At 43.5% G+C, this 22580-nt stretch overlaps 1 protein-coding gene and 1 long non-coding RNA gene across 2 annotated transcripts in view; one reads left to right on the top strand and one right to left on the bottom strand.

Moving 5' to 3' along the window:
• The window catches only part of Gclc (glutamate-cysteine ligase catalytic subunit), a 33989-nt gene extending 17639 nt beyond the window's left edge, over positions 1 to 16350 (bottom strand). Inside the window, exons 1-2 of the mRNA XM_034508955.2 lie at positions 15908 to 16350; positions 577 to 689 (exon numbers count right to left, since the gene is read on the bottom strand). Coding sequence (XP_034364846.1) covers positions 577 to 689; positions 15908 to 16057 — 263 coding nt within the window. The 5' untranslated portion in view covers positions 16058 to 16350. The remainder of the gene's footprint in view (positions 1 to 576; positions 690 to 15907) is intronic.
• A 318-nt stretch (positions 16351 to 16668) lies between these two features.
• Positions 16669 to 22504, top strand: LOC143443017 (uncharacterized). The gene is made up of 3 exons (XR_013111681.1): positions 16669 to 17434; positions 18262 to 18325; positions 19330 to 22504. It is a non-coding gene; the product is annotated as an uncharacterized LOC143443017 (long non-coding RNA).
• The last annotated feature ends 76 nt before the right edge of the window (positions 22505 to 22580 follow it).

Raw genomic sequence — 22580 nt, 5'->3', positions numbered from 1 at the left:
TCTTTAGTCCCATCAACTGGGAGGCAGAGGCAGGCAGATCTCCAAGTTCAAGACCAGCTTGGTTTACAGAGCAAGCTCTGGGACAGCCAAGACTACTCTGTCTTGAAAAATAAAACAAACAAAAAAACAAATGAAGGAGGAAGAGGAGGAGGAGGAGAAAAGGAAGAAGGAAAGACTTAAATATCCATCATGCTGCTAAAACCAAGCTGCCTCCAGTTTTGTCTAAAACTCTGCAATGGATCTCAATCATATTTCAGAAATGTATCTAAGAAACACACTGTAAGAAACACACCCTCCACACTGTAGCTGACTACGAGTATTCTAAAGTGCTTGGGAGGTAACTATTGTTATCCATACTTTAGAGAGGTGAGGAGACTGAGGCACACACAGAGAGGTTGTTCAAGGCTACTCACCTACCAAATAGATGAACCAGAATTGGAGACTCTAACTTGGCACCCAAGCCTACACTCTTACCCTCTGTCGTCCTGCCTTCAAGACAGCTGAGAAAAGATCCTATGTCCTAGTTACTCCAAAGGCTCCAGAAGCACTAGGATGAGACTTGAGGGCATCACTTACTTGGGGTTTGTCCTCTCCCCCTTCTCCTGCAGAGTTTCAAGAACATCTCCTCCATTCAGTAACAACTGGACTTTTCTATTTTCATGATCAAAGGACACCAACATGTATTCCACCTGTGGAAAGTAATAAAGAGATTAATGGTTTTCCAGACCTGAACTCAACATGACCTTCAGAAACAGAGCAGAGAAACATAAAGGTTGGAAAGGAATCACAGAAAGGGGAACAGCCACATGTGCTTGTGTAGCCCTTTGCATGGCATAAAAGCCTGCAGAGCAGTCTGGGGTTCACTGTGGGAGGACAAGAACTCATTTTTCAATCCCTCTTTCCTCTCCTCTGCTCCATATCCCACAGAAAAGTCACATGTTCATTCTGGCAAGTGCTGCTTAAAGGAGCCAGCGTCAGAGCTGAGGTGCTGAGGTGCTGAGGTGCTGAGGTGCTGAGGTGCTGAGGTGCTGAGGGCGGTTTGCGAGGAGGCACGCTGCTGCTCCTTTCCCCAGCTGTTACCAAGAGGCTCTCTAGGAGTCAAGCTAGATTACACTTCCTGGCAGATTCTTCTACAGTCCTGCAATTCCCCATCGTCCTCCTCCAAGGATTAAAATCATAAACACGCCAATGTAAAGATATTATTTTAGAGGCTCCAACAATTTAGTTTTGGCACGGCACAGGTAATCTAAGACAACTTACTTGATCTGTAGTGTCATACCATTTATAATGCAGGACACACTGGTGCATTTATTACACATGGTAGAATCCGAATTTTAAAAAAAAAAAAATTTACAGGTCAAATACCAAAGAGAGACTTTTGTGGACAGAGTACAGCTTGAGCTTGCTTTTGCTTTCTCTGCTATAGCATGCTTTAAAAACAACAAGACTTGGTGTGGAAGGTTAAGATTATTGATCACTATCTGGGATTTAAATGAAATACCTATTATCCACACTAAGTGAGAAGCTGTGGGGATGGGTTATTCAAGCCAATGCTTAGCTGACTCTTCAAAGACAGACAGAACATGTGGCAAGCTGATGGCCCACAAGACAGACAAGCCATATATATATCAGGATATCAGATATCAGGCTTGGCCTACTTTTATTAAAGAAAAAGGGGAGAAGAGGAAAGAAAAGGTAGGTTAAAGCATGTCTACTTTCTTTTCTTGGCATTTCACATATAAACTCAGAACCACAACCTTTAACTCTATCCAGAAGCCAGCCTGTAGCCTGTCTGCTGTCTTCTGAGATTATATAGTTGCTTGTCAGTACCTATTCTTTAGTTATATGGGCTTAGCTCAGTAATGCTGGGCATTTAAGCCGCCACTCCAAAATTTGTTTCCTGCCACAGCCTCCCTAGCACAGAGAGTACAGGTATACACTCCATACCAGGCAGAAGCAGTAATTTAAAAGGTTATTTTGTTTTTCAGTTAAAACATATAGACAGATGAACATTTCTAACTACAGGAAATGGCACAGAGGCTTAGAAAACAAAAGAAAACAAACCAGCCAACTGCAATTAATATTACTAGTCATCTAACTGATGGATTTAGGTTCCTGTCAAGGGTGGGTGACACTGATTTAGGTATGTGAAACAATAAGATGAGATGTTATACCCCTCAGTTAATGTAGTGAAAACAAAGGCCCAAGAGTGTGGAAGGGTTGTCCATGACAGCCTTCCAGACAGCATCCAGACCCAGGGCTCCTCAGCTTAGCACTGCTGGAGCTGAGGGCTCCATCTCCACAGGTATGTTAAGTTGTCTGCGAATGAGCACAACACAAATCTTAACCTTTTAAGCCTATTGTTACAGCTTAAATGTAAAATGTTCCCCCACAGCCTCAGGTGCTTGAGCACATGTCCCTAGCTGATAGCACTGTTTTGAGAGATCATGGAGTCTACGGGATTGGAGTTACTGCTGGTAAAGGTAGGTCAGTGGGAGCCTAAACGGTTGGGTTGCATCTGCTTTTGGCTGTCTTGAGATCGCTGCTTCCCACCATCACCTATATCAGCAGTTCCAGTTCTCATCAACAGAGCGCTCTCACTCCCCGTACATTCCCACTTCCTGGAGAGAGCACTCTATCACTGCAGGTTCCCACTTCCACTGACAGACCAGGAAAGTTCCGCTCGCTCCCTAAGTTGATTCTGATAGCTGGAAGGAACATTCTCCCTTAACTCTCTGGCTGCTTGAGTCTGCCTGGCATCACCAGCTATGGATACCTTAAGCAGATAAGCTGCTTTCCAGAAGAAACACTACGAGAGAACTCTTAGTTTACTGGATCTGCATCACTCATCTGTGTTCAAATAAGCAAATATATCTGTGGTAATTATACAACTAAACTGAAATGACTTTGGTTAGTTTCCTAGTTTAAACCTGAAATCCTAAATTTCAGAACTCCTGGCCTCGAATTTAAAGCATCGAGAAGAGCAAAAGGACAAAGAGCTCAAACTCAATCTGTTTTAACTCAGCCAAGTGAACGAATGACCCTAAAGATGCCAACAAGCCAGACTCTTTAAGCAAAAATAATCATCCTGTGAGCTCATGAAGAAAACAGGGTAGAAAATATCAGAGTACTTTCTACATAAGAAAGAAAAACTAACTTTTGGCGTTTCCATAGCAGTCCTCACTGCTCACTCACTCCAGTGCAGCAGCAGTCACCTCAAAACATTAATGGACTCTAACAACCAAAGCAGGGCTAAATGGAGCTCGGCCCAGTCATCTAGATGAGTGATAGCAAAAACAACACAGTAAGCCAAGGCTTCCCACAGATGACACCTAAAGCCACAGCCAACGACTGCGTGATGATGCCTGGATTCTGCTCCTTTCCTGTTTCCTCGGATACAACAGAAACAGAGCTCCAGAGAAAATAATGCACCAGTGTGGAGGCCTCCTGTGCCACACTGACTCCAAGGATTGACAACACACAACATTCTCAGTCACTGCACCAGAGCCATTCCTATCCTGGGAAATGTGGGACAACACAACTGAGTGCAATGGAGAAGGGAAGGTGCCCAGGAATGAAGTGATAAATTATCAATAAGGTAAAATTCAAAACAGAAGCTCAAAGGCATTAGTGCCAGATAAACCCCAAGTCAATATCCCAACACCTGGGTTCAGGAGGTTCCAGAGACAGACGTGAGAGGGAGGGGCTCAACGAAAATGAGTGTTCGCACCTTTTCCAGGAACAGACAGGTTATTCATGTGCCACTTTCTACTTCTATGTTCTTTCCAGTTGCTACCACGGCAACTCTCAGGTACAAGGGTGCTGAGGATGAATTATCATGTTAAAGGCTTGGGGAAGGGTTGTCTGACAGCCATCTCAGAACCAATTTCACCTAGTCCACCCAAACAAGGACTTCTGACCCACAGATACTCTGTTCTCCAAGAGGAACAAGTTAGAGCAAGCAAAATCCAGCTAGGTCACCTAGACAGCTGGTGTAACTAACAGAAACAGTCACCTTACATGAGGTTTTCTTTCTCTGGTTTCAGTTACCTGCAATCCCCAAAACTCTTTACTTCTGACAAAGATCAGTCACATAATTCTTCTTATAGTCTATTTAACTACTTGTTACTCTCTCACTGTGAGCAGCAATTCAACTTGACTATACTCATGCACTGTAGGAGGACCATGTGTACGGTTCAGTGCTGTGTACGGCTTCAGGAACCTCTGGGAGGCTGTCTTAGTAACTAACCCTATGATAAGGGACTGAATATGCCAACCTTCTAACCCTGCCTGGGCTAGATAAGGCCAGAATTCCAGCATCATCTCATAAGCAGACTGAACACATACACTATTCTGAAAATATAAATGGGCTGCAGAGTAACTGAATTTAATATCATGTAATCAATGTAGCATCCCAGACGTAGCAGGGGAGGAAAAAACTTCCAACACATACGTCTATTCTCCATAGCACACAGAAGACAACTCCCTACACAGAATTTGAAACAAGACTGTCTAGCACCTATGAGTTATCCTTCCATATGGAGAACAGGCCCAGTAAAAATGCCTGCCCCCTTTGCTATCTTTTAAACGTATACTGCTTTCTCTATACATTAACACTTAGGTTCTTGACATTTCCATTACTGAGAGCAATTTTTATCTTGTTAGATAAAGGTCCCTAATAACTTTCAACAGTTGAATCAAGAACAGAGACATAAAAATAGTATGTAGTAGTCGCAAATATCTTTGAGCTGTTGAATCAAGACAAAGACACACATAAAAGACTATTGTGAACACTGCTGTGTTAGTGTTGCTAGGAACAACCAGACATATAATCCTAAGTCATAATGCAAGGTTGAGCAAATGTAAACATCTTTATGTTCATGTGAAATTATACCAATAAAAATAATGAAACTTAATTGAGGGTGATGTAGAGTACTTTGTAATATACTAAACACAGAACAGGCATACAGCAAATATTTGTAGTATTAAAGGTTAAAATAACAGTAATATTAAAAATCTTAGGAATTATATGAAGCCTGTAAGTGGCATTTGCCAGTAGAACAAATTAAAGAAAGTTTCCACCTCCTCTTAGTTTTATAATTTTGAAGCCACTGGGAAGGGAGCTAGAGGCTGGGCATGCTGGGCATTTAATGAAGCTCCACCTTCTACTTGAGGTGAGTAAAGAGCAAGTGATCCATTTCTCTAGAATAATCGGACAGTTTTCCAGAGAAAGCTGTACTTTAGGAAAGCTCCTTTGTCAGCGTCTATATGAATAACAACTAAGGAATCTCCACACTCAGAAAGCATTTAACCCATCCCACACACATGTGAACCTGATGTATGAAGAACCACAAAGTACCATATATTACCTCCACCCCAACCCCCAGCATGTTGGGGACTCTATATCCTAGGGAAAAACAGTGCAGAAGGGCAGGAAGGCAAAGTTCCTTATAGCTTAGACAAGTCTCCACCCACCCTCCAGGACTGGGTTCAGGCCAGCCATTCCGCTGTAGGCTGACTACAGCCTCTATAGTAGTTTGAGTCAATTTTTAGGACCCTCAGCACTCCCCCAGAGACCCAGTTTTCTCCTTAGAACAACTCCTGAACACCTCCACAGCCATTGTGATGGTCATGGCACCAGTGAGAACAGATTACTAAATCACTGACAGTTGGGAGTTCTGCCCCTAAAGTGGTTATTAATATTTTGCTGTGTGTGGAAACTGTTTTCTAGATCTAAGGCATGGTCCAGCTAACACTATTTCTTTTATTCTTTTATTCATCAACAGAACCTTGAGCTGAGAAGGTTTGGGAACACTGAAGAGCCTGGGAGATGCAGCTTCTGCTCTCACATCGCACTAGAGCTAGAAAGGCATCAATAACACAAGAAAGCTAAATTAAGGTGCTCAAAATCTATGTGCAGTATCAGGGCCTGATCAAAAATAGGGCTTCCCAGAGGATATGCCGTTTAAATTAAAGCTAATTCCTAGAAGGGACACTGGCCACACAAAGGCAAGTGTCTGTAGACCATTCCTTCAACATAAATACAACTTCCTTCAACACACTCTACTTCTGTAGCCACACCTGGGAGATGATTGATGTCTCAGCAGAAGATGTACCAAGAGCTCCCACATTAGGCTTCATCCCACAATAGTTATCCTCTAAATCATAACTCTTAACCCTGGGGCCTTCCCTGGGGTCTCAGAAACAAGATTCCCAACACAGAAAATATTAATAACTCATTTTGGGGGCATACTCTCAGCCATCCAATTGGACAGCGCCATTTTCACATCCAGCATGACACACAGACCTGAACTGTGTGAAGGTGGAAGCTGCACTGGTACTACTTAATGTCAGTCACCCCAAAGTTAGGTAGGGACAAACTGAATGCCAAACTGAGAATATCTGTATTGAGCACAGTGTAAAACTGAGAAAACTATGGTGGTCTGAATAAGAACGGCTCCCATCGGCTCATGTGATTGCCATATTGAATGCATGGTCACTAGGGAGTGGGACTCTTGGAAAGGATTAGAAAGATTAGGAGGTACAGCCTTGCTGGAGAAAGTGTGTTACTAAGGGTGAGCTTTGAGGTTTTAAAAGCCTAAGCCAGGCCTAGGCTCTCTGTCCCCATGTCCAGCAGATAGAATGTAGCTCTCAGCTACTGCTCCAGAGTCATGTGTGCCACCATGCTCTACCATAATAATGAATTAAACTTCTGAAAGTGTAAGCCAGACCCAATTAAATGTTTACTTTTAAAGAGTTGCTTGCCATGGTCATGGTATCTCTTCACACCAACAGAACACTGACTTAAGACAAAATTCTAATGCAAAAATCTCCATACAAGAGTTTGCGATGGGTCAGATTTGATTCAAGGTGCATTGTACTGCATTTCCCATCAGGCTTTGAAGAACCGGTCAGTTTTGGAGTACCAAGTGTCCTGTGGCTTTCTGCCTGTGATAATATGGCAGTACTGTAAACTGGTGAGATGTTATAATAAATTCCTCATGCCTCAAAAAGGAGTGGTTTTAGTGGAATCTTAAAACATCTCATGAGCCATAAGATAATAGCTTCCCATCCTCCTCGTAACTTCAAGATGTCAATTTGTCACAGAATCATACAATACACTCCAGAGGAAGTTTAGATATTTAGAAATAAAAATAAATTTGGCTTCATCCTGACCTGATCTTTGGGTGGCATCTGGCATGCTTGATCAGGCCTGTAGCTTCCAGAGCTGGCTGGTTATTTTTACCTTGGAACATATTAACTGTTCATTGAAATTTTAACACTGCATAAGTGAACTTCTCTTGTATGTGGACTTACCTCTGAGAGACTTTGGCCCACGGAGATGTCACATGCCTAGTTCAAGTAAGAAGGGGCCCATGTGAAAACTCAAGTCATTAGAAGAGAGAAGATAGGATTGCGACTCTCACAAAAGGAAAGTTTTCCTTATGGTTATTTAGACTCTAATTAATATAGAGTAAATACAAAATTTCAGTTATCTAATCTCAACTAAATAGTACAGAGTATTTAGTACTAGAACGTTTCTAGTACTGTAGAAAGGACAAAAACCCAAGAGAGACCAGAATTCTGACCCACACTGTTGACAGTGGCAGAAAAGAAGCCATGAATATAGACTTCCTTCCCATGGATTACAATTTTCTCCACATTTCCTTATTAATTTAGGACTGGGGCAGTCAGGGTACCTGTGTGCACCGTGACTGTGTAACATGCAGATGGGATGGTAATTAGAAGGAGTTGGTTTATCATCCCACCACGTGGCTCCCAGCAGTCACATTCAGGTTGCTGGGGGGTGTGGGGCAAGCCACCTTTATCCACTAAGCCACCCTGCTTCTTTATGCTTTAAGGATGACATAAAACATCTATTTTCTGGGCCTCTAAATTTATGTTAGTTTTTTTTTTTTTTAATCATGCAATTACTTTCAGCATGTTGTCTTAAGTAGTCTGACATGTATGAAACCCCACCTTGTTAATGAACAGAACTAGTCTTCTCACTCAAGCCTAAGAAGGAAGCACTTCAGGTTACTGATGTAATGTTTGTTTTGACCAGAAATAACTCATAGTGTTATAAATATAAGGAGTTATTTACCTCAAAACAACTGTGCTTCAAACTTTAGCATCTAGATTTTAAGGACAAATGAACTCCTTAGCTCTTTCCCCAAACAAACTATATTCCTTTGCCAGAGTTCTAGTCACATGCATACAGAGAGAGGCTGTTTTCATTCGACTGCCCTGCAGTAGGCAGAGCTGGAGGGAAGCTGAGGTCATCATCTTAAGCGTGTGAGAACTGTGGATTGTACGGCTTCAGCATGGAAGTAGTCCATTACTAGAGAGAACATGCATGGGTATTCTCTATGGGTGGCACCCCACTCAGTGACTGAGGTAAGTAAACACACCCCTTTATAACAGGGGTCCAAAACAGGTAACTCTAATGTACCCACTGTACTCACAAAGGATCATGTATGCCTCAGAGATAGGATGTCAGAAACACAAGTCCCCTTTCTCCCAGCATATGTAGTTCAATGCCATTCCAAACCATTAAGAATCTGAATGCAGATACTCTGTAAATCACAGCTCAGAGGCAGTGTCAGGGTTCCATTCCAAAGTTGTACCTAATGTTAGCAGGTTGAGCATCAGAGTCATCTCAGCCTGCTTTAGACATGACTTGGGACATTCAGACAAAACTGAATCCTGTCTAAAGGTCAAGGTCTCTGGTTCAGCAGAGGCTGCCTAACTGTAAAGCAAGCTCAGCCTGAGTATCTCAAGAAGGACTGGTCCAGTCTTTGCCTTTTCCTAGGGTCAGTGTGCCGGCATTGGTATACGGGAAGTAGTCAATAAGTACTCCAGAATTTGGAAGCAGCCCACCATGGAAATATGGCCTTTGAAGTCTTACTGTGTCAGAAAAGTTTGTCTCAATTTTTCTGAAAAGCAGTTTGTGCCACTTATTCTACTTGTTAATTTCTTAGAATAGCTGCAAGGCTCAAATAGGTTTACTTCCTTACTACAGACAAAAATTCAGAAGTTTACTATGTGTGGCTACACAATAGGATCATAGCCTTTAGTGCATGCTGTTTCAGAGACAATGTTAAAACTTATTCCTGACAAGGAAAGAAAACATGTTCTAATATTTGTTGTGTGTATTACAGGATTTTCAAAACTTGCTGGCATTTAGAACATACTCAAACAGTTAAAAAGTATTAAAAGCATGTGCCTAGAATGCACAAAGCCCTGCCTAACTGGAATCCCTGGCACCATAAAAAATAAAAGGATACCAAAACAAACCAGAAAAGCTTGGCTAATCTTGGTTATTGAGTGTCTTGGGACCAGGAGACAGCCAGCTTGGACAGAGTAGAAACAAAGGAGAACAGAGCTGGACAGTAACAGAGTGGGGAGGCGTCTATTCCTACCCTTAAACAAAATGAGCAGAGCCTCTTCCTCAAGAATTCAGAAAGTTGTGCAGAATTCAATGTTATGCAGACATACCCCAAAGTGTTTGACTCCAACTAAATTATAATGCAGGGGTACTGGGTAGAGAACACAGAAGTATGTAGACTTTTCTGGAGCTATTCATAAACTATAAAAACTATTTTAAAAGATCCTCTCTCTAAATAATTATATTCCAGAAGTATTATGAATTCATACAGGAATATATAAACACTAAGCACCTAGCAAGGTTAAGTTTATTTGTATCATTCAAAGATTACCAAGCATTCAAAGCACAGAAACACACTAAAAATGGAGGTGGGGTCAACCAAATGGCAGGTGACCTGAAATGTCCAAAGCAGTCATCAGAACCATACTAATTATCGCAATTCAGTGTCCTGAAGAGTGGGTTTAGAAGGTTGAAGGATAAATGACAAATTTAGAAAACCAGCAAGTGTACATGGTCTTGTATGTGCAAGACCAACACATAGAAAACTACAAAACACTGCTGAAAATTAAAGATGTACAGAGAGATTTACTTGTTCATGATTAGGGAGATTCAATATTGTTTAGGTCTCAAATTGATCAAAATCTCATGAGGGCTTACTCTTTTTATACCAACTGACTACCTGGTTCTAAAACTCATAGAAATTCAATGTCTCTAGAAATAAATTTAAACTAATTAAAAAAAACAAAAAGCAGTGGTATACAGGCCTTTAATCCCAGCATTCAGGAGGCAGAGGCAGGCAGATCTCTGAGTTCGAGGCCAGCCTGGTCTACAGAGCAAGTTTCTGGACAGCTAGGGCTATACAAAGAAACCCTGTCTCCAGAAGCAAGCAAGCAAGCAAGCAAGCAAGCAAGCAAGCAACAAATAAAATAAAAAACAAATGAAATCCAAACCTAAGAGAGATGTATATATATCATCTGACTTTATGCTCTACAGAAATCAAAGGACAAAGTTAGATCAGTGGGCAGTGCAACCAACACAGAGAAAACTACAGAGAGTAGATAGAAAAGCACAACTTTGCAAGCAAAAAAAAAAAAAAAAAAAAAAAAAAAAAAACCCAGTCCTTTCAGCCAACACTGGAGCAATATTCAACATAAATTCATGAGTATGCACAAATACAATATATAAGTTGCCTTTCTTTGCTATGAAATATAGATAGATTGGGGTGGGAGGGAGGGAGGCATGAACCAGAATCTTTATAATATCTATTAAGAAATGAATTGTCTTCACTTCAGATAAAAAGTTAATATCCAGAGTTTATAAAAATTACAAAAATTAAATACCAAGGAAGTAAAACTGCCAATCAATGAACAGACAGGTTAACTGAGTAGACAGTGTTCACAAAACAAAACACCCCACAAATGGCCAATAACTATCTCAATATCCCTATCAGGAAAATTCAAACTACTTACGTCCCCTCACCCACCTCAGTTGGGATGGCTATCATCAATAACCCTAACAACAAATGTGAAAGAGGATGTGGAGAGAGGAACCCTTATTCACTGCGGTAAGGATGAAAATTAATCCAGCTACTGTGGAGATCAGTTTGAAGATTTCTCAAAAAATTAAAAATAGAACTACCATTAGTAGTATGAACTATTTCACTCCTGGACATTTCCCCACAGAATTCCAATACCCTACCACAGAGGTATTTACTTGTTTATTGCTGCCTTTTTTTTTTTTTTTTTTACTATAAAAAGGAATTGGAATCAACCTAGTTGTCCAAACAGAGGAACAGATAATGAAAATTTAGCATACACACACACATATATTATATATAAAACTATTTAGCGTTAAAGAAAAATGTGATCACAAAACTTGCAGGAAAATGAATGGGCTTAGAATGAACTTAAGAGAGGACACAATCTCAGAAAGAAAACTTATATTTGGAATCTAGCTAATAATATATGTAAATAAATATATATGTAAGTACAGTATAATATATAGGAAAGAGAATTGTAAAAAGCTAAATATTAGGGAATAAGGAAGGACTAAATGCAAGGACCAAACCCAAATTACGAAAGGATATAAAACTAATTGTTTTTCTAGTTCTATTTATTTTTGGTAGTAGTTATACTATTCAACTGTCAAAATATAAAATCCAACATGAAATTTCAGTTTGTGTTCTGAATAGCTATTTTGCCAGAACATGGTCCAAGAATGGAGTCATGTGAGGGGAATTCTGAGTACTTGTGAGAAAACTCCAAGGAAACAAGAGTCTTGTGACTTTAGTTTCTTCAAAACATGGAGCTGTTCATGGAATGAGTTTACATGCTTCTCCCAGGCACATCAGGCAGAAGTGAGCATACTGCAGATTACTCATTATTGTTTGTTGGTGTTATCCCATTAAATGTTTACACTGTCCTGTCTAGGCTATGCTCACTCTGATGTGTGGCACCAACTACAGCAATAACCAAGAACCTCCACACAGGGGCAGGGGATTAGCCAGCCTTGTAGGAGATCTCTGTAGGTCTTAGGATGTAACACTCACACTCAGACCAGAGGAAGGCTTTGCCAATTTGGAACCTGACCAGTATGGGAAAGACCTTGCCAATTTCCCATGAGTCTGAGGCTTTGGTCCTTGACTCGACTCAAGTCAAACCATACTTGTTCATTCAGAACTTTACTCACTCCCTGAACATCATGACATTTTTTTATATATCTGCCTTTTGCATTATGTCCTGACAGCTCCATGACCTGCACAGTCTAAGTGTTGTAAAAGGGGATTTGGAAACATGCCACACATGCACATAAACTGAAACTTTAGAATCAGGTTTCAAGCCTGTTACTAAATAACTGAAAAGGCTGGGCCAAGCTGACAGCAATATATATATGTATGTATGTGTGTGTGTGTGTGTGTATATATACATATATACATATACATACATATATATATATTTTTTTTAAGTAGTAGCTACACTACAGGATACTGGAGATTAAACCAAGGGTCCTATGCATACCAGAAAAGAACTCTCTGGCTGAATCATGTCCCTAGCCCTGTATCAGTATTTTATTGTTTGTTTGTTTGTCTGTCTGTGACAGGGTCCCTCAATGTAGCCCTGGCTGTCCTGGAACTCACTACATAGAGCAGGCTGGCCTCAAACTCAGAGATCCAACTCCTTCCAGAATGCTGGGGTTGAAGGTGTGTGCCACCACACTCAGCTTCCTCCATTAGGATTTTAAAATACAAACACTGAGCCATAAACAAAATCTGTACATGAAGACTCCTTCTTTCCCACATCATCCTCATCCAGGAACAAGTAGTATTTAGTTCTTCAAGTTACAACTTTCATTTCCCAAAGAAACGTCATAATAAATGGTGGCTAGAGTTGGGAGCTGTCATATTAAAGGCGAAATAGGCATGTGTAGAAAAAAGAAAAACAAAGAACAAGCAAACAAAAAAATCCTATCCAACCTGTCCACACTCAAATGTAAAAGCTGGAAGAAATGAGAAAAAATGAAGTAAGCGGGCTCAAGACCCAATGCTCAGCCTGGCTAAGAGTAAACATGGTTCTTTCTGGTGTGGAGATTTAAACACTGTCCTCATACATGGAGCCGAATATTTCTCAAGTGGCAGGCTCTCTTCCAAACATAACTATGACCAGTTTTAAAGTTTGGCTGCAGTTCTTTTCCAACCAAGTCCATGGCCCCTACAGATACAATGTCAATCTTCCTAATGCTGAGACCCTTTAATACAGTTCTCATGTTGTAGTGACCCCATCCATAATATTTCCATTGCTACTTAACTGTAATTTTGCTACTGTTATGAATTATAATATGCAGGATATCTGATGTGTCCCCCAACCCCCTGCAAAGGGGTCATGACCCACAGGTTAAAAACCACTGTTGTATTTGGTACTGTGCCTATCCAGTGCAACACACCACATCTAAAACACTTCTCCCCAGAAGAGCTAGCCTCATCTCCAGGGCCCATACCACTCATTACACCTTCTGCCTCTTATCTACTCAGTCTGTCTCTCAGTTATTCTCCAAGGCTCCTACTTACAAATGTTGTGTTAAGATCCTGACCAGCCTTCAGACATCTCCTCAGTATATGACAGTAAGTTCCCACTGTGCACAAGGACTTGTGATAACTTCTCTTGTACATAAGGCTGACATCACAACAAATACTCAGACATGAGACTGCCAGAAAAAAATGTACCACGACAGAGGCTAGGTATGTGTGCTCCAAAGGTCAGAGGCATGAGCGTGAACCCCCTGGAGGAGACCAAGGCTTCACAGAAGTGTCATTTCAGGAGCACCAGAGCGGTGTGGACACTTCCTCCTTAGAACTTCTCATAGTTCTAATCCTTCTAGTGTCAGGCTACTTCCAAGGAAACTCTCAACACCAGAAGGTTGGGGGGAAGTTTATAGGTTTGTACACAACTTAGAATATTTGCAAAAAAAAATTTGGGGGGGAAATGCAGTTTCAGCAGCTGGTAAGTTTTCAAGGGATATTGCTGATGTCATATAATGTAGGAACAGTGTTAGCCAGGCAACTTATTATTGGAGGATTACACTTCTGGAATCCAACTTCTCAACAGACCGTGCTCTTTTCAAGCAATTATGGTGCACACCTTTAAGCCCAACGCTCAGGAGGCAGAAGCAGTCAGATCTCTGAGTGAGTTTGTGGCCAGCCTGGTCTACACAGTGAGTTCCAGGATGGTCAGGGCTACACAGCTAAGTGTCAATTGAGTGAAATGCTGGGCCCCACATTCTCCCCCATCCAGACAGAAGGCAAGTGCACAAGGTTGCCAGGCTTCTTTACTCTCCTTGACCTTTTGCAGGGATGAAGGTAAACTTGGTACCAGCTCTCTATTCATTCTCTCATTCACGATGGAAATGTGTGGTAACCTTCAGGTCCTGTTCTGCAGCTCCTCTCACTGCACTCGGACTCTTGTCTGCCATGGAAGTCTCTTGAAACAAGCAGTTAGTTGTACATGATCTTCCTGCCAACAGGGGGAGCATTTTCTAAACCAGAAGAAAGGGGGATCTGGGAGGTTCCTGGTTACTAGAGAAAAGGCAAGGAAGGAAAGGGACTTGGTGAACACTGTGCTTCGAAGGCACATCTCCTGTGGATGAAGCTGAACTTAAAACAACGGTTACAAAGACATTCGTTTGTTTTTAGTTTTGTCTTTACGGAGTCCTAGTAAAATGGTGAAAGATGCAAAGTAAATTTTTGATTGCTCAACAATGGCTGGCTCCACAAGGACCTTAAAGGACGACACAATTTGCTGCTGCCAACTATACCAGGCACATAGTTAGGCCCTAGGAAAAACAGGTGAATAAAAACCATAATGTCCCTGCCCTGTAAATGATACACTGAACACGAATGAAGAACTGTCAAATGTAAATACACACCAACTTTGGACTATAACTGGAGAACTGCCAAACGTGTGTGTGTCCCTTTCCTGAAAAAAAATGATAGGCAATTTTTGTAGAAACATGAATTATTAGTCCTTATAATTCTTCCAGCTGCAGATGGCAGAATCATCTACCAACATTAAGTACAGAAAAACTAACTTTTAGCAAGATATTCTATGCTGGTACTGCAACACTCTGAAACTTAGCCCAAGGATAATTCTGACTAAAGGATAAATTACATACAGGAGTGGCACACTGTCTACGGTAAATGCCAAGCCCACACAACAAAGGTCAGACTCAGAAGGTTATTTAAGTTTATATATCTTCTTATCAGTGTGTTTTTTAAAAAACAGGGAATGCACTAAAATAAATGTTTTTAGCGTTGCCGCTTTCAGATGGGTCCCAGAGATCATTCACAAGTTTTAGCACTCAACTGGTAACGCTTAGCTGCAGGATATAACCAGTCTTACCTAACCTCTAAATTGTAAGCATTTACAGATAAACGGGATAATGAAGTCTCCGGTCTTTTAGGAAGGCAACGTCTATGCACGTATTTGTTGCAATGTATATAACTCTAAAGTTTGAGGACAGGTGTGAGATGAGGCGTTTACAAAAAGAAGCTAGAAATGATGGAGGGCCGAAGCCAACACCCTGGAGCTTTGAAACCTGATAGCAAGCCAGCAGGGGCAAGTCGGTCCTGTTCACACTCATCTCCAGTTCACACTCATCTCCAAGGCGAACTGTGCGACCGGACGCCCGAAAGCAAACATTCTTATATTCATATTCATCTCTCTCTGTGTGTCTCTCTGTCTCTCTCTGTGTCTCTCTCTGCGTTTCTCTCTGTCTCTCTCTGTCTCTCTCTGTCTCTCTCTCTCTCTCACACACACACACACACACACACACACACACACACACACACACACACACACACACACACACACACACACACACACACACACAGCCCTCCCGTTCAGGCCCTCCCAGTATCCGAGCGGCTTTGGTCCCGACAAGAATGAATGAGCCGGAGTCACCAGCACCGAGCCGGGGCCGGCGGCGGGGCCGCGGGCGGCCTGGCCGAACAAAGGCGCGCGGGCTCACCTCGTCACCCCACTTGAGCACGTCCTTGTGCCGGTCCTTGACTGCGTGGTAGATGTGCAGGAACTGGAGGATGCCGTGCCTCCGCACGTGGTCGGCGTGGCGCTGGGTCTCTTCCCAGCTCAGTGGCGAGCCTTGGGACAGCAGCCCCATGGCCGAATCCTCCTCCCGGCCGCAGCTCCGCTCTGGGGGCGCCCTCGGGCCGCGCGGCGGGCGTCCCGTCCGTTCCCGCTCCGGCTCGGACCCCGCCGCGCGGTTGACAGCCCGGGCCGCGGTCTCTCGCCGCCGCCAGGTCTCGCGCTCCCACGCCGGCCCTGCGGCCCAGGACGCCGCGGCAGCGCTCCACTCGGCGCCGCCGGTGTCGTGCACGGGCTTCCTACTTGCGACCCAGAGCTGCAGCGACACCGAGCATGCCCAGTTCCGCGCCTGCCGCTCCGCGCGCCGCGCTCCGGATTTTATAGGCTGCGGCGGGGGTGGGGGGGTGAGGGGGAAGGGACAAAGCGGTGGGTCGTGGGCGGGGCCTGGGTGGGGGCGGGGCTGAGACCGTGGGTGTCCGCCGGTGGCCTGGCTATCTGTCAGCAAATAAGGAGTGAAAAGTCTTGGTCCCAAGAGCAAATTGGGTCAAGAAAAAAAAGAAAAAAGAAAAAAGAAAAAAGAAAAAAGAAAAAAAAAAAAAAAAAGGTTTGTTTGAATTAATGAAAAGCCGACTAGCCGGGCAGTGGCGGCGTACACCTTTAATCCCAGCACTTGGGAGGCAGAGGCAGATTTCTGAGTTAGAGGCCAGCCTGGTCTACAGAGTGAGTTCCAGGACAGCCTGGCGACACAGAGAAACCCTGTCGTGAAAGAAAGAAAGAAAGAAAGAAAGAAAGAAAGAAAGAAAGAAAGAAAGAGACAGACTAGATTTCTTTTTAGGTGGGAAGTGGGCCTCATGATTACAAAATGATGAGAGATAAAAATGTGTTGGGAAAAATAACTCGGGAGGCAGCTGAAATAGCTGCTCAACGTTTTGTACTGGTATAAAGTTGGAGTAATACTTTTTTTTTTTCTTTTTTCCTCTTAGTTTTTCGAGACAGGGTTTCTCTGCGTAGCCCTGGCTGTCCCGGACTGGCTTTGCTGGCCTCGAACTCACAGAGATCCTCTTGCTTCCCATGTGCTGCGATCAAAGATGTGCGCCACCCCACCCGGCTGAATAATACTTTTTAATGAATGTGTACAGCTCCACATGGCATGGATTGCACAGCGGTGACTGCTGTTTATTTACATGCGTTCATGTATGAACAGCGATTAGACATATATGTGTCATCCTTGTAGGTCCTCTACGGTAACTATTCGCCAACGGGATCTCTGGTTGGCACAGACATCATTCATTGTGCAAAAGAGGTCTTGTGACTGTCTCCAAATGTGCAGTGTGAGAAGTTTCCCCACCTTCAGAAGCGAAGATTCATCCAGCAGTGGTGACTCCATTGCACAGGAGCACTTTATCCTGGGCTGAAGGCTCTAGGAAGTAGATTCGGTGGGAACGAAGGGAAGGTACCTTGCCCTAGTAGTTGTTCGATTAATGTTTTGCAACTGGATAAATATATGCAGTAACTAGATGATCCATTCACGTACAGAGGGCAGAGAACATTTATCCCACCCTTCCCCCTACACTGTAGCTACATTTTTAACTGGTAGTTATTTAGGGACAGGATCTCACTAGGTAGCCCAACCTGGCCTTGAACTCCAGGCAGCCGTCTTGCCTCAGCCTCCTGAGTGCTGGAATTAGAGGCATGAACTTTCACATTTGCCTTAGATTTAATAGTTAAGGAACACTAATCACAAAGTTCAATAAACACTAATTGATAAACCTATGAAAGGAATATTTTCTCACTGCCTTCATATGGAATGTGTCCATCGAAGCGCTTGGGACCACAGATACTGAAAGTATGGCTGTGGTTTCCATGGTGGAATGGATTAAGGATGTACACAGGTTAGATGACATCTAAAACCGAGAAGACAGCTGATGCCGTCTTCTCTAGCACATAGCTGGAATAATTTTTTTTTTTTAATCATTCTAACTTGGTTAATCTGTGTTGTGTCTGAATTTGTATACAACTCTACTTATCTACTATATGATACCGGCTTTCCGTAGAGTAGAGGTGGTGTGTGTGTGTGTGTGTGTGTGTGTGTGTGTGTGTGTGTTTTATACTTCTAGGAAAGTGCTCCATGCAGACTAGTGCTTAATAAATGTTAGCTTCTCTGTGGAAAGAGGAGGTATGGGAGATGGGGAGAAAAGCTGTTTTACCTGCATGTAAAGTATCCCAAAGATGATTTGGTTATCCTCAAAATCTCACCTCACGTTTTTCATACACCTGCAGGATTCAGCAGGACAGCTGCCAGCCTCAAGTGAGGACTAAGCACTTGGAATCCCACAGACGTGACGTAAGAAGTGAATTTTTAGTTTTCTTAAACTTAATTGTTTTAAATGTGTTTCAAAATTGATTTCAGTAGCAGTGATGTCTCTCCTGTCTATAACACCCTCCACTCCCCAAACACACACTGGAGGCTGTGACAGAATTACCACAAATTTGAGGCTAGCCTGGGCTAGAGCAAGACAACAACCAACTTGTTAAAATGTCATCTTTCCCTTGGTAACTGCGACACTTGTATGTACATACATTTGGAACAAGTTGTGAATGTGCACTCATTGAATTTTTGTTGTTGTTGTTGTTGTTTTGTTTTTTCGAGACAGGGTTTCTCTGTGTAGCTCTGGCTGTCCTGGAACTCTCTGTAGACCAGGCTGGCCTCGAACTCAGAAATCCACCTGCCTCTGCCTCCCAAGTGCTGGGATTAAAGGTCTGTTTAAAGGCATGCGCCACCACTGCCCGGCACTCATTGAATTTTCAACAGTAAATTTCATAAAATCAATATGCAAATGAAGTCTTCTGATGAAAATTTAGTGACCCAGGAGATATCAGATTTGAAGACTTACTACAAAAATAAAAATATCTCATTAAAAAATTAAACCAGGCCAGGCAGTGGTGGCGCACGCCTTTAATCCCAGCACTTGGGAGGCAGAGGCAGGTGTATTTCTGAGTTCGAGGCCAGCCTAGTCTACAGAGTGAGTTCCAGGATAGCCAGGGCTATACAGAGAAACCCTGTCTCAAAAAACCAAAAATAAATAAATAAATAAATAAAATTAAGCCAGGTGGTGGTGGTGCATACTTTTAACTGCAGCACTTGGGAGGAAGACACAGGAGGAGCTCAAGGACAGTTTGGTTTACACAATGAGTTCCAGGTTAGCCAGGGCCTTACAAAGAAACCCTGTCTCAAGAAACCAAATACATTTACATATGTATATGTAGTGTTGATAAAATAGATTTCAAATACGTTTGGTTAAAATAAATAGCCCATTATTTACATTACCCTACTAACATCTTTTTCAGTTTTTTAAGGCTACTGAAAAAATTGACATGTCTGTGGCCTGCACTCCACTTCCTTGAAACAGCTGGTGTAGGCTTTTGTTTACACGTTGGAAAGTACTTTCCCCACACACCTGCTGTTTTCTCACAGAGAGACCACTCTCCAGGGAGAGTGTCAACTCAGTGTCAGGAGGAAACAGATTTGCACGGTTCAGTAACTGACAAGTTCTAGCATAGTCAAATTCCGACGCGATACTGAACGTCCTGGGGATTTACTCCATGATCTGAGTTGGCATGCACTGATCTGGGTTTCACCATCGCACAGGGCGCTCTCTTGCTCTGTGTCTGAACTTTGAGCGCTCACTCCCATGCGAAGGTCTCAGAATTCCGAAAGTAACTTGGCCACAGGCACTGTGGCGCCAATGGGCAGATCTGTTCCCTGAGTGTGCCTTTGACTATGTTTAAAAAGAAAAGAGACACCACCATGAATCAACGCTCAGCAAGTGGCTCCCTTCTGCCAGGGCTTTCTTTGCACCTGCATGTTTCCAAGATTGCACTGTTACAGACTGCCCGCCGGTCGGGTTTCAGCTCCGGAGCTCATTTTTCAGCAGGCGGAGGGGTCGAGAGGGGATGCTAAGGGAAGAAAAAGCTCCCAGCTTGCAGAACCAGCTCTCCCTCCATCACGATCCCAGGCGCATCCGGGTCAACTCTTCCGAGAAGAAGCTCTAGGTCTTGGGGCACCCAGCCGCGCGAGCCAGCCAGCGAGTGAGCGCGCGCGCAGACCCGGTCTGCAGGCCGCGGGAAAACCCGGACGCGGAGCTGGCACGGGCCCCGCAGAGCCAGGGCGTCGCCGCACGCCCGCCGTTGTTGTGGTAGCGCTGGCCACGTGATCACCGGCCCGCCTTCCCCCCGGCGCGCCGTGCCGCCTCACCGTGACTCAGCACTCTGCGCGGGCCAGCCGCCCACAGGGGTCCGGTCCCGTGCGGAGGCTGCCGCGTTTCCCACGGGGAGGGCGTTGTCGTAGCAGCCACTTCGGATGTGTGCGTCGTTCCTCGGGCGTCACCTTTCCCCGTTGGCTGCCTCCCTGAGATCCCGCGAAGGAAGCGGAGGCGTGGTGCCTTGGGGACTCTTTTGATGAAAGCAGCCCAGGGTCTGAGAGTGCCCGATGGCCTCCGATGGGTTTCAGTGTTACTCTCAGCTCAGTCTGCTAGATGAACCGGGAAGCCGAAGAATGGACCTAGTTGCTAGGTTTTCTCAATGAGGCCACTAGGAACCATGTCAAGAATACCTGTAGGGGCCTGAACTGTGGCTTCAATTGGCTGGCTTTCTGCTACAGCACAGAGCACAGCCTGGGTGAAGCCCTCGGCGGTCCTTAGTGGGATTCCAGATGCGATATTGATAGGTTATTTCTCCGCTGCTGGTGAAATGAGCCAATTCAAACCAGATTATATTATAGTAAAGGCAGGCTTATTGGAAAGCTGCTCTCAGGCGGGGGAGTGGCCCCAAGGACCGAGGCAAGGGAAGTCGCCCTGGGTAGAGAGAGACGGGGAGAGAGAGAGGAGACCTAAATGTGTTGATGGATTGTGTAAAGAAGAGCCTTGGGGAAGGGCAACCGAGCCTCTAGGCTGGAAAGTTCAAGGTTTCGGGCAGGGTGTGCCAGGTAGGGACTGAGGAATGCTGGGAGAACCTAGAGGCCAGGTCTGTTTTGGTATGTAAACTAGCACCTCAATCATTTGTCCCCAGGTCTGAAACCAAACAGATACCACTTACCATTCACACCTCCTCTGACACACACCCTTTCTCCAAAGCCCCCAAGTTCACAATGGAAGAGCTTCAAGCTGGGTCTTAAGTTTAATTGATGGAAGCAGCCAGTAGCAATGATGTGTAAGGGATTTTATTTTCATCCTTTATTTGAATTATCCTTGGGATTTGTTCAAATCCAAGGAAGTCTCTTGTTTCTTGTGATGGAAGAGGCCAAAGGGACATATTTCACAGATTTGCATGGTGTACTTACTGTCAAGGGACCTGTTACAAATGAGTCTGGAAATGAGGTTCCCCTTTCATCCCAAACATTCTCTGGTGCCAGTACCACTAAAAGCGTTGAGGACATGAAAATACTTTTGCACAGCGTAGTGTTGAAACTCATGCCGTTGAGTCGTACTATTATTTGAATAAAAATGGAAAGCTCTTGTGTTTTGTTGTTTGAGACAGTTTCAGGCAGCTCAGGCTGACCTCAGACTTACTGTTGAGCCAAAGAGAGCCTTGAACCCCTGATCCTCCTGCCTCTACTTCTCAGGTCCTGACATCACATGCCCATCTTCCTCTTTTAGTTTATCTGGAGTTTTGAAAAGTAGAAATGTATTTGTTGCCAGGCAGTGGTGGCACATGCCTTTAATCCTGGCACTTACTTGGGAGGCAGAGGCAGAGGCAGGTGGATTTCTGAGTTCGAGGCCAGCCTGGTCTACAGAGTGAGTTCCGGGACAGCCAGGGCTACACAGAGAAACCCTGTCTCGAAAAACAAACAAACAAACAAACAAACAAACAAAAAAAAAGAAAGAAAAAAGAAAAAGAAAAGAAACAAAGAAAGAAAAAACAACAACAAAAAGGAAATGTGTTTGTTTTCCTGTAGTTACAAAGAGGAGTGAGTGATGAGGGTCAGTGTGGGAGCAAGACACCATGCTTTTAAGAAGCAAGTTCTCACAGGACATATGGGTTGATGAGTGGGATGAGGACGCATGGCGGGCAAGCCCCCATACTCATAACATTTTTTACCTAATCAAACACTGGGGAAGAAGATACAGGTGCCACGCTGATGGTTTGAGGGCTAAATGTGCACCCAGTAGATTTACTCTTTCTTACTGGAACATGGTTTAAAAAAAAAAAAAACAACTTTTTACTGTGAAAATTTCTAACATCATAAAAGCAGATGTGATGGAGTACACATCCATTCTCTGTCATTACACTGCTAATCTTGTAGCTCTTAGGGCTGGAGATAGAGGAACACAAAGGATGGTTTCAGCAAGAGATAGGGAGCCTAGGAAGATGGGAAAGGATGAGTCTTCAGACACTAATAGTTTCCTTCATTCTGAAAATGGGAATTCTGTACATTTGCTTTCCAGGTATTTTTCATTCCACATTATCAGATGTTCTAAATTATAGAACATTCCATTAAAAAAAAAAAAAACAATGATAGTGAGAATCTTGGTTTCTTTAATAACCCTGTTAGCGAATGTTTTTGTTTTAATACTAGGTGTGGGGTAAGAGGCTGCTTCACA

Source organism: Arvicanthis niloticus, chromosome 7, assembly GCF_011762505.2.
Source record: "Arvicanthis niloticus isolate mArvNil1 chromosome 7, mArvNil1.pat.X, whole genome shotgun sequence".
NCBI classification, from domain to species: Eukaryota; Metazoa; Chordata; class Mammalia; order Rodentia; family Muridae; genus Arvicanthis; species Arvicanthis niloticus.
The sequence above is the reverse complement of the archived record's forward strand: the minus strand, read 5'-3'. Positions and strand labels throughout refer to the sequence as shown.